This window comes from Theropithecus gelada, chromosome 2 (assembly GCF_003255815.1).
Source record: "Theropithecus gelada isolate Dixy chromosome 2, Tgel_1.0, whole genome shotgun sequence".
Taxonomy (NCBI): domain Eukaryota; kingdom Metazoa; phylum Chordata; class Mammalia; order Primates; family Cercopithecidae; genus Theropithecus; species Theropithecus gelada.
Genome location: NC_037669.1, coordinates 70,878,617 through 70,897,258, shown reverse-complemented (window position 1 = coordinate 70,897,258; position 18,642 = coordinate 70,878,617). Strand labels below are relative to the sequence as shown.

The following is an 18,642-nucleotide window of genomic DNA, read 5'->3' as shown; positions in this document are numbered from 1 at the left end:
TGGTTCTTATTTCAAATCCATGCTATAGGATGGGAGTTCTCCTCCCACTGACTCTGCAGAAGATTTTAACAATCAGATTGATTACTGGTGTGGTTGAAGCTTAGATACACACTTTGTAAACAGGATGGACCAGTCTCTGGTTGATATTCTAAATCCAATTATTTTCTTCGATACCATGCTTTATTTGGCATTAATGTAGAAAGAGAACAACCCATGTTCTCTTCTCCTACAGTTAATCTCATCTAGAATTTCAGCAGTATCAGAAGTAGCTTCTAATCTAGGTCCAAGGTGGTACGGTCATGGTGGAAAGAAGAGCTTAGAAATGCTCAAGATAGCTGTACTTCAAAAAATATCCAAGTCACTGTCTTTAAATAAAATAACCTTGTAGTTGTATGGGAAGAAAACAGGAAGACTTTTGTGCTTGTTACTTAATTCATTTGGCTTTAGGTATTTGGGAATTCCAATATAGAGAGAGACAGAAAATGAAAGCTAAGAACATTTTCCCACCTTCACATGCCCTGCAGTGATGAAGTTCACCTTAAGTCTTTCTTGGCATGATTTAATGCAAAAAGATACTTATCTTGAAAAGCATTTTGTCCCACTATGGACACCTCGACAGTATGTCATTTTATCTCTGCCATCTGACAGGCTCTGGCTTTCCCATGGGAAGCATTTGCCGAAGGGATACAAATCTGTCACGACATAGACTAATACTTGGCTCAGTCCCTGACCCACTGTCTGCTTCTTTATGAAGAACAGACATTTTTCCTTGAAGTACTGAACAATAAATACTTGCAACACAAGGCTGCTTTTTTTTTTTTTTTCTTTAAGTGAAAGTTCATCAGTCTCTAAGTCCAGATGTCTTGCCATTTGGAATTAAGTTCAGTTCTGGTATGTTTTCACATTCACTAAGAGTTTGCAATGTCATATTCATACACAACGGGAGGATTATAAAGTAAAACTGCTTATTCTCTTAATTTTTAATACCCTGAAGGTTTGTGGTTTGTAATTTTGGATTAAAAATTTTTCCTTTAATTTGCATCACACCTTCAGGCATGATGGTTAATGAATTAGGAGGTGAAAGAAGTGCTTACACATCTCTGAAAACAGAAAATTTGAGGGTAGAGGCCACGCGTGGTGGCACACATCTGCATTCCCAGAACTTTGGGAGGCTCAGGCGGGTGGATCACCTGAGGTCAGGAGTTCAAGACCAGCCTGACCAACATGGTGAAACTCCATCTCTGCTAAAAATACAAAATTAGCCAGGCATGGTGGCCGATGCCTGTAATTCCAGCTACTTGGGAGGCTGAGGCAGGAGAATTGCTTGAACCCAGGAAGCAGGGGTTGCAGGGAGCTGAGCCGAGATCGTGCCATTGCACTCCAGCCTGGGTAACAAGAATGAAATGCCATCTCAAAAAAAAAAAAAAAGAAAGAAAGAAAGAAAGAAAATTTGAGGGTGGATTCTTAGCTGTGGTTTTGTAGCAATGTTGTGTCCCTCTCTAACCAGTGATCCAAGAATATTTCCCATATTGTCTGTCCTCTCACTACTACTAATGATGATGGTGTATCAGCTATGGTGCTAAATTTGTCCTCTAGGTCTTACAACCACCCTACACAGTTGGTGGCAATACCCTTGTGCAGATGAGAAAACCACTTTTAAAGAGAGATTAAACAACACGCTCAAGGTGGCACAGTAAATAGACACCAGGGGCAGAGGTTGGGATGCCTCCCCAACTCTTGCCCTGCATCACTGTACTACACACTGATTGAAAACAACTTGTTGGCACCCTGGACTGGCAAAAACGCCATATAAATAAAAGACTTGAAGAGCATCTGCTGGATGCCCTGGGAGGTAGAACAAATACCTCCTCACCCTCAACATTCACAGGTGATAACTGATACAGAAAGGTCTGAAGGTCACTGCTGGGAGATCTTGGAACAACTCCTTTTCAAAACAGCTTTTCGGCATCAGTTTACTTATTCTTAATACTTATTCTCAGTAAATTTCCCTCCTTCTGGCCTGCTTTTAAGCCACATAATTGCAACAAGACAGGATGTGGCTCAAAAGGCTGAGCAACTTAAGGCCTCTCATTATAGCCTTTGTTTAATTAGAGTTTGCCAATTTGACCTTCATTCCTGCTGGTCCATTGGTAAACTTGCAGCCTGCACAGGTCCACACAAACAGCTGAAGCATGATCTTCCTTTAATAGAAGGCTGTGCTCATGGTCCTTTAAATTATGCATTCTTTCATTTGTGCAAACTAGGCCAGGAGAGGGACTTGTAGAACAGCCTCAATCCTTACATTGTCTGGACATAAAAATAAATAGATGGAAGCAAAATCCATTGTCAGATTTTAACAAAAGAAGAAAAGAAGAAACAAGCAATGGAACAGAGTAGACATCCCCTTAAAAAAAATGGAGAAAGAGAAGGCAAGAAAGTGATAACATAGGCCGGGCATGGTGGCTCATGCCTGTAATTCCAGCACTTTGGGAGGCCGAGGCGGGAGGATTGCCTGAGGTCAGGAGTTCGAGACCAGCTTGGCCAGCATGGTGAAAACCCATCTCTACTAAAAATACAAAAATTAGCCAAGCGTGGTGGCAGGAGCCGGGAGGCGGAGGGTGCAGTGAGCCGAGATCGTACCATTGCACTCCAACCTGGGCAACAGAGTGAAACCCTGTCTCAAAAAAAAAAAAAAAAAAAAAAAAAAGAAAGGAAAGAAAAAAAAAGGCAATAACACAAGAAGGACTGTGTGGGGTCTTTTTAAAAATTGAGTGGCATGTTTTGGAAATGAAATAGAAAAACTCTGCAAATTCAAAAAAGGAAGTAGCTTCTGACCCTTTTCTAGACTCTGGAATGAACAAGCAAACCTGATTATGATCAGTGTCAAGCAGTATTTGCCAATTTCTATGAAACTGTGAACATAAAGAAAGGCCTGTGAGTCATGAGTACAGGAGAGGAAATTAACTGCAATATTTACTGTGCAGATTCTGATTCACCACTATTTTGGGAGAAAGCCTGGTTGCTGTTAGCAAATGCATTTACATTCTGCTGGAAGCTCAATCTTATCAAGCCACTTTAGCTAATAAATTACTTGTGAGTTGCTTTAAGTAGTATTTTACTTGGAAGATTCAGAAAAACTAGTAAGTTTTTCTGAATAACCAATTATTTTCTGAAATAACTCCTGTGTGTTATTTCTGAAGTAAAATTCAGAAGAGAAGTAAGTTAGCAAAAAAATCTCAATACAAGTGAGGTCTACCTTAAGAAAACATGATAGGCAGTATTTTGGTCTTGCAAAATAGATAAACTAGGGTAAGGTATTTGCTTTGACTGCGATTTTTTATTATGCTCTGCAAACTCTCTCCACTCCTGCAAATGGAAACAAGTATGATGTCCATCAAAAGAGAATTGGTTAAAGAAATTATGTATTTCCATATCATGAAACACTAGGCAGCTTTAAAAAAAGTGAAAAGAAATTGGTTTATAAGTAAGCTAGAGAAAAATGGCAAGGTATGAAACACTGTATATATTAGATTTCTCTGTCTTTGTAAATACTTAGAATATACACTGACAAAATCCAAATGAACTGGTACCATTTTTTTAACAGTCGCTGGTTGTCATGGGGGAAAAATGGGGATTGCAGAAGACTTCCTCCCCTAATGCATTGTTTTGTAGTGTTTGCTGCCATTTTTTTTTTCCTTGCCCTTGTGATTATTTCTTACTTTGGGGGAGAGAAAAAAAAAAAAAAGAAAACGAAAAAGCTAACAATAAATAAAATTGATTTTAAAAAATATTTGAAAAAATTGGGTATCCTTCATTTCTAATATTATTGATTAGAAATTAGGCTTTAGAAGTCAATTTTTGAACTACAAGCAGGAACAATAGTACTTATATTCCTTCTGGAAATTAATTAGGTATTCCTTAAATTGATCTTGGTCACAGAGCTTCTAGAATAAAAATGTTAACATACGATTACAAACACGCTCTCTCACTGTCCTCTACTGCTTGTTGAATGATGCACTGTTGTTTTCATTGATTTTTTTTTTTTTTTTCTGACACAAGGTTTGGCTCTGTCACCCAGGCTGGTGTGCAGTGGCATGATCATAGTTCATTGCAGCCTCAACCTCCCAGGCTCAAGTGATCCTCCTACCTCGGCCTCCTGTATAACTGGGACTACAGGCATTTGCCACCAGGCCTGGCTAATTTTTTAAAGTTTTCTTTTTTATTCTCTTTTTTTTTTGTAGAGATGGGGTCTTGTCACATTGCTTAGGCTGGCCTTGAACTCCTGGCCTTAAACAGTCCTCCCATCTTGACCTCCAAAAGCACTGGGATTACAGGCATGAGCCACCACACTCAGCCTTATCAATAATTTCTAGTAAGAAGCCCCAATGCCCTACTAGCCTGATCCAGGAAAGCTGGATCAGTATTGGAGGTTGGGGGTGGTGAGGATATGGCTTTCCCTAATCTACCCTTTTGTGTTATCTGTGTCAGTTTCACAACCATAAAATGGGGAAAAGAGGGGAGTTTTATTTATTTTCATAACTCATGGAAGACTGTGTGCACCGACTGAAGCTGCATGGACACTTAGAAGATGAAGAGTACGTATGATTATAGGGCTGCTTTATAAAGAGAATGGCTGTTTTCCTAACACACATTAAAGCAAGAGACAGATGGAAATGATAGGAGTTATTTAAGGCTGTGATGTCGGGTTGTGATAATGCAGATAGCTGACCATGGTCTGTTATTAGAGGTCATTGTTTTACTCCTGTGATGGCAGGATGGCACAGGGAGAGTGGCAAAACCAACCAGGGCAGCATGAGTCAGTCTTGATGTCACTGTAATACCGAAGGAGGCCAAGAGCAGCTGCATGGTGATCTATATGGATTCTTCAACTCTTATATGTGCAAAAACATGTTGTACACTTGAGCTTGGATCAAGAGAAGCAGATTCAGCTGGGCACAGTGGCTCATGTCTATAATCCCAGCGCTTTGGGAGGCTAAGGTGGGAAGGCTGCTTGAGCCCAGGAGTTCAAGACCAGTCTGGGAAAAATAGCCAGACTTTGTCTCTGCAAAACACTTTCTAAAAATTATCTGGGCATGGTGGCATGTGCCTGTAGTCCCAGCTACTTGGGAGGCTGAGGTGGAAGGATTGCTTGAGCCAGGGAAGTCGAGGCTGTAGTGACCTGTGATCAGGCCACTGCACTCCAGCCAATGGAACACAGCGAGACTCATCTAAAAAAAAAATAATAATAATAATGATGAATTTTTTTTTTTTTTTGAGACGGAATCTCACCCTGTCGCCCAGGCTGGAGTGCAGTGGCGTGATCTTGGCTCACTGCAACCTCCGCCTCCCGGGTTCAAGCAATTTTCCTGCTTCAGCCTCCTGAGTAGCTGGGACTATAGATGCATGCCGCTATGCCCAACTCATTTTTTGTAGTTTAGTAGAGACAGGGTTTCACCATGTTGCCCTGGCTGATTGCAAACTGATCAGGCAATCCACCAGACTCGGCCTCCCAAAGTGCCGGGATTACAGGCGTGAGCTACCGTGCCCAGCTAATAATGAATTTTTAAAAAACAGCTTCATAATAAAATTTTAAATTGACATTAATGTTAGTTATTTAGCCCTGGAAATCCAAATCTGATAGATTGTGACCCTCTTTTTTTTTTTTTTTTTTTTTTTGAGATGGAGTTTCTCTCTGTTGCCCAGGCTGGAGTGCAGTGGCATGATTTTGTCTCACTGCAACCTCTGCCTCCCAGGTTCAAGCAATGCTCATGTCTCAGCCTCCTGTGTAGCTGGGATTACAGGTGCCTGCCACCACACGTGGCTAATTTTTCTATTTTTAGTAGAGATGGGGTTACACCATGTTGATCAGGCTGGTCTCGAACTCCTGACCTCCTGATCTGCCCGCCTTGGCCTCCCAAAGTGCTGGGATTACAGACAGGAGTCACCATATCCGGCCTGTGACCCTTTAATAAATAGCACACAACTGATTTTTCTCTACAAAAAGCGGACATGTTCACTGCAGAAAATTGTGAAACAGAGATAATAGCATCAGAAGAAAGATGACTTATACCGCATCATTGAGAGATCACTAGCACCAAAAAATTTGGCTGATGTCTTTATTATTCATTTATATGTCTACCATCCAATTCAAATATGTATATGTATAAACGTACATACAAAATTTACAAAATAAATGGCATCATCCTGTTCATACTAACATGAAATAGAAATCTAATGGTGTGAGCTTGTGGCTGGGCATGGTGGCTCACGCCTATAATCCCAGCATTGGCGGATCATTTGAGGTCAGAAGTTTGAGACCAGCCTGGCCAACATGGCAAAACCCCGTCTCTACTAAAAGTACAAAAATTAGCCGGGTGTGGTGGCGCGTGTCTGTAATTCCAGCTACTTGGGAAGCTGAGGCAGGAGAATCGCTTGAGCCCAGGAGGCGGAGGTTGCAGTGAGCCACTATCACCCCACTGCATTCCAGCTTGGGTGACAAAGCAAAACTCCATCTCAAAAAAACCCCAAAACCCCCAACAGCCTAATGGTGTGTGCTTGTCAACGATGTTGTGATTAACACCTTTTGAACAGTTTAAAGTTCTCCTAAAGTGATTCGAACTTACCTTCCGAGGCTTCACCTTGTCTTGTATATCATACTGGCCAATTCCCTTATAGCTGATTCCAAGCCACCAAGGAAGTCCTTGCTTATCCTAGAAGATGAAAAAGCATGAGAACCAAGACCTAGCTGTTAACTCTTCTAGAAATGAATAAAATTTACCCACTTTTTTTTTTTTTTTTTTTCCTTGAGACAGAGTCTCATTCTGTCGCCAGGCTGGAGTGCAGTGGCATGATCTCGACTCACTGCAACCTCTGCCTCTGGGTTTGAGCAATTCCCCTGCCTCAGCCTCCCGAGTAGCTGGGATTACAGGTGCGCACCACCACGCCTGGCTAATTTTTTGTATTTTAGTAGAGATGGGGTTTCACCATGTTGGCTAGGATGGTCTTGATCTCTTGACCTCATGATCTGCCCACCTCAGCCCCCCAAAGTGCTGGGATTACAGGCGTGAGCCATCACACCCGGCAGTTTCACCTCTTAACAAGTATCAGCAAGTCAAAATAAAGCTGTCTTGATAAACAAAACATTATTTAAAAACCTAACTTGTTATTAAAACATCTTGGAGTTTCTTCAAATAGAATCTTTAAGTTGAAATAGTCCAATACTGTTAATACCATCAAAAAGAGTAAAGCATTACTGTTTTGATTAAACAGTTGGAGAAAATAAATAAAATATAAGTAATTCAACTAAGAATTAATCCAGTAAAAAGCCAGTTATCCATTTAAAAAAAAAAAAAAGCTCTTTCTCTCTTAATTAGTAACCAGTTATAAAAGGTTGGGGATGTTTCCAAAGAATTACAAAGATGAGAAAAGTGGTTCCAATTTCTGATGTTTATAAAACAATTAACAATGAACATGGGGATACTGAAAACCCTTTTGGAGAACTGTACAATTCAATGACAGGATGTTTGAATAATTGGTTTGAGGTACATATGGGGAGGTAAGTAATATTTTTTTCATAAATTTATCTTTTATGTTTTGCCAAAGCATAGAATATACTGACACAGGAAAAGGAAAATTTAGGCTTAGATTCCTATATGCAAACTGGAGTCAGTAGAAATTAAAGTTAAATTGGAGGCTGGGCATGGTGGTTCGTGCCTGTAATCCCAGCACTTTGGGAGCCTGAGGCGGGTGGATCACCTGAGGTCAGGAGTTTGAGACCTGCCTGGCCAACATGGTGAAACCCCATCTCTACCAAATATACAAAAATGAAACAGGTGTGTTGGTGCGTGCCTATAATCCCAGCTAATCTGGGGGCTGAGGCAGGAGAATTGCTCAAATCTGGGAGGCAGAGGTTGCAGTGAGCTGAGATCACGCCACTGCACTCCAGCCTGGGCAGTAGAGCTAGACTCCATCTCAAAAAAAAAAAAAAGTTAAATTGGTACTGATTTTTAGCACAGGTATTCTCATTATGTAAATTTTTTTATCTAATTCCCCATCATTTTGAATTGTATAGAGATATGAACATTATCATAACATGAAAAGTCAATCAAGAACTGATCAATTATAAAATTATTTCTCTTCCAAACAAGACATCCTTAACACTTTCATCTCATCATCTCAAAATATCTGTCAATCTCTCCCTGCTTATAAACATCTGAAAATACTTTTCATCATCTCAAAATATTTCTTTGTCAATCTCTCCCCACTTATAAAACACCTGAAAATACAGTGTATGTAATACACTGATTGAAACATGGTATTGCAAATCCTGTAAAAATTTCAGCATTCCATGAAGCTGTTGAAATAATGCTGGAGACTGCATAATTTTCTAACAAAAGCATTCTCAAATGAAGATCTGGTAGTGCTAGAAAGGTGACCAACTGGAAAAAAGGACCGATCAGCAAGCAAAGGTGTTTCAAAAGAGAATGATATGAACATCTTAGGATGAAGAGAGGTCTTGGAAAAACATTTTACCATAGCAAGTATTTTGCAAAAATAATGTGCTTTATAATTTGCTACAAATGGCAAGATAAAATCAGCCTTTTATATATTACGAGAAAAGCTGGTATTGTGCAATAATTCTTAATAATCATGAAAGCTTTGTTATGTAAAACGATTTACCTTTACTGCATAATAATGGACACCATAAGTTGGTAGAGCTTCTACTATTTTCATATACCTATGGAAAATAAATATGTATCACAATCTTATTAAAATAGTTATTTTCTCTTTTGGGAAAAGTGATTTAAAGAAACACCATGTTTCTACTTTCCTCACTATTAGAATAATTAATAAGTTTCACTCAAATAGAAACAGAATAAACTATTTTGGGGAGTAATATATTTTAGCTTATCCAAATGTTAGGAAAATGCTAATAGAACCTCAATTTCAAAATTACAAAAAATGTTACTTTCCACACATTCAAATGTTTACGGATTAGGAATGTACCGTACTATAAACTCCACTTGCACGTGTTTTTAAAGTAAGCCCCTAATGATGCAAGCAATGAGCACCAACTTTTGGGTCATACTCATAAGTTAAACAATAAAGCTATTCCATATATTGCTTGTGGTAGAGGTTACATAACTAGAAACGTCTGTCAAAACTCCTAGAACTATATACTTTAAAACTATGAATTATGTAAACCTGACTTAAAAAATATGTCCCCCCGAGGCCGGGTGCAGTGGCTCACGCCTGTAATCCCAGCATTTTGGGAGGCAGAGGTGAGTGGATTACCTGAGGTCAGGAGTTCAAGACCAGCCTGGCCAACATGGTGACACCCCGTCTCTAGTAAAAATACAAAAATCAGCTGGGTGTTGTGGTGGGCACCTGTAATCCCAGCTATTTTGGAGGCTGAGGCAGAAGAATTGCTTGAATTTGGGAGGTGGAGGTTGCAGTGAGCCGAGATTGCACCATTGCACTCCAGCCTGGATGACAGAGCGAGAATCTGTCCAAAAAAAAAAATTTAAAAAGTCTCCCCAAAATAAAAATTAAAGCGACGATGCTGCTACTTGCTATTTTTAATTCAGTAGTGTTTATTGTACACCTTTAAGCCTTTGGAGTGGACTAAATTGTGTAACACTTCCTCTCTGCCCTCAGGGAACTGAGGCTCTTGTTTTAACACAAGTAGATTTTTTTTTTTTTTTTTGAGACAGTCTCGCTCTGTCGCCCAGGCTAGGGTGCAGTGGCCGGATCTCAGCTCACTGCAAGCTCCGCCTCCCGGGTTTAGACCATTCTCCTGCCTCAGCCTCCCGAGTAGCTGGGACTACAGGTGCCCGCCACCTCGCCCGGCTAGTTTTTTTTTGTATTTTTTAGTAGAGATGGGGTTTCACCGTGTTAGCCAGGATGGTCTCGATCTCCTGACCTCGTGATCCGCCCGTCTCGGCCTCCCAAAGTGCTGGGATTACAGGCTTGAGCCACCGCGCCCGGCCCACAAGTAGATTTTTAATGACATTTTGATGATCAATTTCTCCAGAAACTGTAATCAATAATTTGACATATGTTTTAAAAGTAAATGGCCTACATGTAAATGAATATAAGAGGTTAAATGTGTCAAGGTCATGCAGCAACTAAACTGCAGAGTCAGAATTCTAACAAAATGGGCCGGACTCCACATCCTAGACCCTTAATCACCAAGTGAAACCGTCTCTTAGATGAAGCCACACAATAATGATCAGAAGACTCTGCATTTAAGTGTGGCTACTGTTTTTTTTTTTTTAATTGTTTTTTAGGTTCCAGGGTACTTGTGCAGGATGTGCAGGTTTGTTACATAGGTAAATGTATGCCATGGTGATTTGCTGCACCTAACAACACATCACCTAGAGATTAGGGCCAGCATGCATTAGCACTTTTCTCCAATGCTCTCTCCCACCCCAGCCCTCTCCTGACAGGCCCCAGTAAGTGTTGTTCCCCTCCCTGTGTCCATGTGTTCTCATTGTTCAGCTCCTACTTATAAGTGAGAACAAGTGGTGTTTGGTATTCGGTTCCTGCATTAGTTTGCTGAGGATAATGGCTTCCAGCTTCATACATGTCCCTGCAAAGGACATGATCTCATTCCTTTTTATGGCTACATAGTATTCCATGGTGTGTACGTACCACATTTTCTTTAAATTGATCCAGTCTATCACTGATGGGCATTTGGGTTGATTCCATGTCTTAAGCATGGGACTTTGTAATATACAGTCACGCATTGCTTAACAATGAAGATACATTCTGAGAATTGTGTTGTTAGGTGATTCTGTCCTTGTGCACACATCATGGAGTGCACTTACACAAACCCAGATGGTAGAGCCCACTACACAGTTAGGCTGTATGGTATGGCCTATTGTTCCTAGGCTAACCTGTATAGCATGTTACTGAGCTGAAATATTGTAGGCAATTATAATACAATGGTAAGTATTTGAGTATCTAAACATAGAAAAGATACAGTAACAATATGGTATTATAATCCTATGGACCCACCATTGTATATGTGGACAGAAATGGTACATGACTGTACTCACTAGCTTACTCTAAAACCCTTAATGGAAATTGTCACTACTTCTTTTTACTTTTCAGTTCAGAAAACAGGCACAATGAATTAAAATGTCAAGGATCCAACTTCAGGATGCTAACTTCTGATTTCTGCTGCAAAGATAACAGAAGGTGTGTTTTGATAAAAATGAGATTAGAGGCTGGGCACAGTGGCCCACGTTTGCAATCCCAGCATTTTGGGAGGCCGAGGTGGGAAGATTATTTGAGGTCAAGAGTTTGAGACCAGTCAGGCCAACATGGGGAAACCGTCTCTACTAAAAACACATAAATTAGCTGGGCATGGTGGCACACGCCTATATCATCCCAGCTACTCAGGAGGCTGAGGCACGAAAATTGCTTGAACCCAGGAGGCGGAGATTGCAGTGAGGTGAGATTGCATCACTGCACTCCAGCCTGGGTGACAGAGGCAGACTCTGTCTCAAAAAAAAAAAAAAAAAGAAAAAAAAAAGAGAGAGAGAGAGAGAGAGAGAGAGAGATTAGAGCAAAGAAGTAGGAGTGTGAGGAAAATCTACAATCTCCAAGTCCTTATTTCAGTTTTCACAGGCATAGAAATGACTTTAGAAGTTTTGGCCAGGCGCGGTGGCTCAAGCCTGTAATCCCAGCACTTTGGGAGGCCGAGACGGGCGGATCACGAGGTCAGGAGATCGAGACCATCCTGGCTAACACGGTGAAATCCCGTCTCTACTAAAAAATACAAAAAACTAGCCGGGCGAGGTGGCGGGCAACTGTAGTCCCAGCTACTCGAGAGGCTGAGGCAGGAGAATGGCATAAACCCAGGAGGTGGAGCTTGCAGTGAGCTGAGATCCGGCCACTGCACTCCAGCCTGGGCCACAAGGCAAGACTCCGTCTCAAAAAAAAATAAAAAATAAAAAAAGTAAAAGTTTAGTGTAGCAACTTTTTTTTTTTTTTTTTTTTTTTTGAGGCAGAGTTTCTTTCTTGTCGCCCGGCTGGAGTGCAATGGTGCAATCATGGCTCACTGCAACCTCTGCCTCCCCGGTTAAAGCAATTCTCCTGCCTCAGCCTCTCGAGTAGCTGGGATTGCAGGCGACTGCCAACATGCCTGGCTAATTTTTGTATTTTTAGCAGAAATGGGGGTTTCACCATGTTGGCCAGGCTGGCATCGAACCCCTGACCTCAGGTGATTCGCCCACCTCAGCCTCCCAAACTGCTGGGATTATAGGCATGAGCCACTGTGCTGGCCTGTTCTTAATAATGGGTGGTAACTCTGTAAGTCACAAAATGTAGAATTACGTTACAACAGCTAATTCTTAGTAGCATGAAGAAACAGATTATCTAACACCAATATACTATATACTTGATTCAAAGTAGAGTCACAAACTGGGGGACAAAACAGGGCCTCTAGATAGGTTTTATTTGGCTAACATTATATTAAATTTTCTTTAAATTACTTCCCAATGAGATAAGATTTACAAATCTGAATTTCCAGCTTCTCTTGGAAAACAAAGGATCTGGCAACATTATGCCTGAATTCTAAAGCTGAGTAACTTTGCCTGTACTTAGGATGAAAGCTCACCTGTTTACTACAGTCCCCACCATTCCCTATTGCCCTACATCTGGCCTACATTTCTCATTTTTGTTACCTGCCTGACACTGGTAGGTATCTGAGTTGGTGACATAAATGTATAGAATGACCCAAGACATTTTCTAATTCATGGTAAGATATTTCTAACCAGATAAGGACTATGTTCACAAAAACTACACAACAGAAATCATTTCAAGTGATACCTTCAAATGAGAGATATTAAAATTATATCTAAGCAAAAGGAAAGATACTTACTGAACCACAGCTTGACCCCGAGTGAGACCTTTGATTTTCAAATAATGCTCAATTACCCTGTCCTCACTGTAAAACAAAGAAATGAGAAGGATTGCAATGCATGATTATCTGAGGTACAGGCACAGTTTCCACATTATCAGCAAACTTGAGAGAGAAAGCCTTCAGCAACTTGTTTGGTAGATAGAATTTGGCTTTTTGTTTCCATAGGAGATGGATTCCTGAACTTCAGACATTTGATGCCTGCATTATCATATTCAACTTATATTTTATGTAGCATATTTATATAATATATATATTGCTACCTTTAAAACTTGAAGCACAAGGCCAGGCGCGGTGGCTCACGACTGTAATCCCAGCACTTTAGGACGCTGAGGTCAGGAGATTGAGACCATTCTGGCTAACACAGTGAAACCCCGTCTCTACTAAAAATGCAAAAAAGTAGCTGAGCGTGGTGGCATGTGCCTATAGTCCCAGCTACTTGGGAGGCTGAGGCAGGAGAATCACTTGAACCTGGGAGGTGAAGGTTGCAGTGAGCCGAGATCGAGCCATTGCACTCCAGCCTAGGCGACAAGAGTGAAAATATGTCTCCTCCCAAAAAACTTAAAGCTCAGTGGCTCATACCTGTATTCCCAGTATTTTGGGAATCTGAGGCGGCCAGATCACCTGAGGTCAGGAGTTTGAGGCCAGCCTGGCCAACATGGTGAAACTTCGTCTCTACTAAAAACACAAAATTAGCTGGATGTGGTGGCACACGCCTGTAATCCCAGCTACTTAGGAGGCTGAGGCACGAGAATCACTTGAACCCAGGAGGTGGAGGTTGCAGTGAGCCGAGATTGCGCCATCGCACTCCAGCCTGGGCAGCAAGAGTGGAACTCCATCACAAAAACAAAAAACAAACAAAAACTTAATTTACTAGAAAAGGAAACAATATTAATTTCTCAAGTGGAAAATGATCTTTTGCCATAATTGGATGGAATATAATACATATAAAATAATGATATCAAATGTTAGTTGTAGAGCATTATTGAAGAAATTTTGAGCATAAGGCCTATCCTCTCTTTGGTTAAAACAGGGAGATCAGGAAGTGTTAGGCATTAAAGACTTTCTCCTTGAATGATTCAGAAAGATTTTAAAAGAATTTAAACTGCTTCTGAGTCTGTGTGCAATCTAAAATACTCTATTATCACCACTTACAGACACATTGCTTTAGGAGAAAACCCTTTTATTGCCCTAGAGCAAAACCTGCTGACTGGAAAGGAAATCTCAAGTATAACCTAGAAGATGAAGTATTTCTATCTCCATATGACTAGTCGTCATTAGTAATGTCTTTTTTTTATTATTATTAAAAAACTATCAAGGTCGGCCGGGCGCGGTGGCTCACGCCTGTAATCCCTGCACTTTGGGAGGCCGAGGCGGGCGGATCACGAGGTCAGGAGATCAAGACCATCCTGGCTAACACGGTGAAACCCCGTCTCTACTAAAATACAAAAAATTAGCCGGGCGCGGTGGCAGGCGCCTGTAGTCCCAGCTACTCGGGAGGCTGAGGCAGGAGAATGGCGCGAACCCGGGAGGCAGAGCTTGCAGTGAGCCGAGATGGTGCCACTGCACTCCAGCCTGGGCGACAGAGTGAAGACTCCGCCTCAAAAAAAAAAAAAAAAAAAAAAAAAAAAACTATCAAGGTCAGGTGCAGTGGCTCATGTCTGTAATCCCAGCACTTTGGGAAGCCAAGGCAGGCGGATCACGAGGTCAGGAGTTCGAGACCAGCCTAGCCAGCATGGTGAAACCCCATGTCTAATAAAGATACAAAAAATTAGCTGGGCATCATGCTGCGTGCCTGTAATCCCAGCTATTTGGGAGGCTGAGGCAGGAGAATTGCTTGAATCCAGAAGGCGGAGGTTGTAGTGAGTGGAGCTCATGCCATTATACTCCAGCCTGGGAGACAGGGGAAGACTCCATCTCAAAAAATAAATAAATAAATAAAACTATCGCTTGGCCAGGCCCAGTGGTTCACACCTGTAATCCCAGCATTTTGGGAGGCCAAGGCAGGTGGATTACCTGAGGTCAGGAGTTTGAGACCAGTCTGAGCAACATGGTGAAACCCTGACTCTACTAAAAATACAAAAATTAGCCAGGCGTGGTTGGGGGGTGCCTGTAATCCTCGCTACTCGGGAAGCTGAGGCACAAGAATCACTTGAACTAGGGAGGTGGAGGTTGCAGTGAGCCGAGTTCACGCCACTGCACTCCAGCCTAGGTGACAGAGCAAGACTGTCTCAAAACAAACAAACAAACAAACAAAACTATCACTTGAAAATGACATGGTTAGCAGTTTCCAGAGTCAAGATGCTGTGTAGCCTCAGCACTTACTTTCACTATATATTTGGGAATATACTTCCAACTTCATACTAAACGTCTCAATATTGAATATTTCTTTTGTAATGTCTATTTTGTAACATTTTAGCGGAAAGAAAAACCATCTTGAGGATTCAGACTAAAACCAAAGAGAATGTATTTAACAAGAATATAAGTATTTCAAGGGAAAACGTAATTTAGGAAAAAAATGTGGGATGAAAATGTATACTATGGATTCATTAAAGTACAAACAACTAAACCAACTCAATATATGCAATATCTAGCTGTAGTAGAAACCTCTGGTCATTATGAAAGTCTCTGATCCAAGGAAATCTGTATTTTATAACACTTATATTGCATTCTGCTAGATTAAAGCTGCATTACACAGTGACTGCACATATACTGAATATTATATATTCACCTAGAAGCATACTCTACAGACATTTTAGGCACTTGAAAGAAACATCAGCCAGCCGCTCTTTGCAAATGACAGCAAGATATGTCTTAGTATAATGATCTCCAGTAAGCTTTGAGTACATCCTTTCACTGAAAGGATCAAGGTCTACCTATGGTTACTTTATACAATTGATGGGCAATTTGATATTTTTCTCACTTATATTTCTTTTAATGCCCTGAAAAGCATGTAGTTCTGAATGGAGGCTATGAGAATGGGTCACCTGTTATGTGGATTTGGCTTACCAGTAGGCAAGGGATGGATGCTCCTGAAGAGTTTTGGTTGGAAAGGCTGGTAATGTCTTTAAATCTTTCCTGGCATTCTCATCACTAAAAAGAAACAGAATATGATAATGTCAGGTACTGCTATCCAAAAAATTATCCAAGCTGGTCACCAAATGAATGAGATAAAAAAAATAACTATTTACAGCATCTTGAAGCCAACATACACATGGTTATGGACTCTAACTAGAAACAGCCCCCAAATTTAACAACTGAGTTCTATGATGAGATGTTGAAGTTTATAATATTGTCTGCATGTGTCTATTTTACACATAACTATGATTATAATTGTACATTTTTCACATTGGATTTTTACAGAACATTCTTCACATTTCATTATCCACTTTCTCTGTGTTCCTACAGTATCTTACTAATTATCTTTAGTGGCTACATAATATTCATCATGGTGGAATACTGGTTATCATGAAACCATTCACATAACATCACCAGTTTTTCATAATAGATATCATTGCAATGAAAAGGTTTATGTAGTTGTTTATATTACTCTTCTGTTACTTCCTTACAACCCTCTGAAATACAGCAGACCAACTCAGTCATCTGCAGAAATCTCTTGACTAGAAGATGACTGGAAAACGTGCTTCTAATGAAACCCAAGGTATCTCTTAAGTCACATTAAGTGAACTAAAATGTACCTCATGTAAGGTTAGCTATTATCTAATTATAAAATGGCAAAATTCTACTTGTCAAGAGAAAGGCATGGTCTTTATAGAACTTTAAAAAAGGGAGAACGAGCCAGGTGCGGTGGCTCACGCCTATAATCCCAGCACTTTGGGAGGCCAAGGCGGGCGGACCATGAGGTCAGGAGATCGAGACCATTCTGGCTAACATGGTGAAACCCCATCTCTACTAAATATACACACACACACACACAAATTAGCCGAGCTTGGTGGCAGGTGCCTATAGTCCCAGCTACTTGGGCAGCTAAGGCTGGAGAATGGCATGAACCTGGGAGGTGCAGCTTGCAGTGAGCTGAGATCACACCACTGTACTCCAGCCTGGGCGACAGAGTGAGACTCCGTCTCAAAAAAAAAAAAAAAAAGGGAGAACAGGTAACACTATCCAGTCATAGTTGGTTAAGAGAGAAAATACTCTAACTGCTGAGTATTTAAGGATACAATCTATGAGGAAAAGGCCATGATTATCTAGAGCCTATTAGAGTGTAGAATAGGCCGGGCGCGGTGGCTCAAGCCTGTAATCCCAGCACTTTGGGAGGCCGAGACGGGCGGATCACGAGGTCAGGAGATCGAGACCATCCTGGCTAACACGGTGAAACCCCCGTCTCTACTAAAAATACAAAAACTTAGCCGGGCGTGGCGGCGGGCGCCTGTAGTCCCAGCTACTCGGGAGGCTGAGGCAGGAGAATGGCGTGAACCCGGGAGGCGGAGCTTGCAGTGAGCTGAGATCCGGCCACTGCACTCCAGCCTGGGTGACAGAGCGAGACTCCGTCTCAAAAAAAAAAAAAAAAAAAAAAATAGAGTGTAGAATAAGCACATGAAACAGCTACTCAAAATTCTGATCAAATTGGTGTTCATCAAACAGCATAACGCTAACTCTTCCTACGTTCCACTTCTTCCTATCTTTACCACTAGCTACCCTTCGATAAAAGGCTCCCAAGTGCCAGATACCACGCAACACACTTCTTGGGCATTATTTAACTCATGTAAGGCTCACCACAAGCATTCCCATGCAGTAGATACTATTATTATCTATTGAAGTAGACGAGCCCCCCAGCTGGAGGACCAAACATTGAACCATTCCTTATTGCTATTACATTTCAAAGCCAGGGTTGTGGCCTTTCCTACAGGTGAAAGATCTAGCTTTCCAAATTACTACAGGAAATAGTCACTTGGCTCCTATTCTTACATAAGAATAAATCTCTCTATTCATTTGAAATCTGAGTGTTATGGCTTAACCACACTGACAATCTTGGGAAACTGGTTTGTGCTTCCTGAAAATCAAAATATACCACAATCCAATTCATTCATATTAAAGGTCAACTGTCAACTCCCAGTATATTTATTTTTCTTAATAATCTCTTTTATGTTCTGTCTGGCATACCACATTTACTTTTTTTTTTCAAACCCAAGACTGTCTGATACATTTACTCCTAAATTGTGATTTTTTTTTAAATGAAGGGCAAATGCATGCATATATTCAAAAATGATAAATTCAGGACAACATCGTGTTATGAATCATCCACATCAACCACATGCTTGTTGTTATATCTGGATCCAGGTGAACCATAGGCCATGTTTCAAGAACCCAGCCTAACATTCACTTACTTGGATTACAGTTAATTTTGTGGCAGTGGAGACCTCACTAGACTGGAAGTTGCTATTTATCATAAATTTATTTATTCAGTTAACAAAAATATGTAGAAATGAGTGTCACATGCTGGAATTGTTTTTAACTCATATAAATGCAGTCAGCCAAAAGGGAAAGGAGAATGGGGAAAGAAGTGAGGGAGAAATTTTGTCTGTCATTCCATTCAATAAGCTCATGGTTGAGAATAAGTACAAAACAGGTGACTTGAAGCTGTTGTCCTTAGTCCTATGTCTCTCAAAGCACAAGTATCTCATGACACTGAGATTTTTCTGGCATTCAGGCATTTAATACATGTCTGCTAAACTCAAGCAATCTTTATATCT

At 40.8% G+C, this 18,642-nt stretch overlaps 1 protein-coding gene across 1 annotated transcript in view; it reads right to left on the bottom strand.

Annotated features, from left to right (window-relative positions):
- FRMD4B (FERM domain containing 4B) overlaps nucleotides 1–18,642 on the bottom strand; it is a 210,511-nt gene that overhangs the window by 40,135 nt on the left and 151,734 nt on the right. The window contains exons 8-11 of the mRNA XM_025376574.1: nucleotides 15,938–16,021; nucleotides 12,890–12,955; nucleotides 8,680–8,737; nucleotides 6,624–6,710 (exon numbers count right to left, since the gene is read on the bottom strand). Coding sequence (XP_025232359.1) covers nucleotides 6,624–6,710; nucleotides 8,680–8,737; nucleotides 12,890–12,955; nucleotides 15,938–16,021 — 295 coding nt within the window. The remainder of the gene's footprint in view (nucleotides 1–6,623; nucleotides 6,711–8,679; nucleotides 8,738–12,889; nucleotides 12,956–15,937; nucleotides 16,022–18,642) is intronic.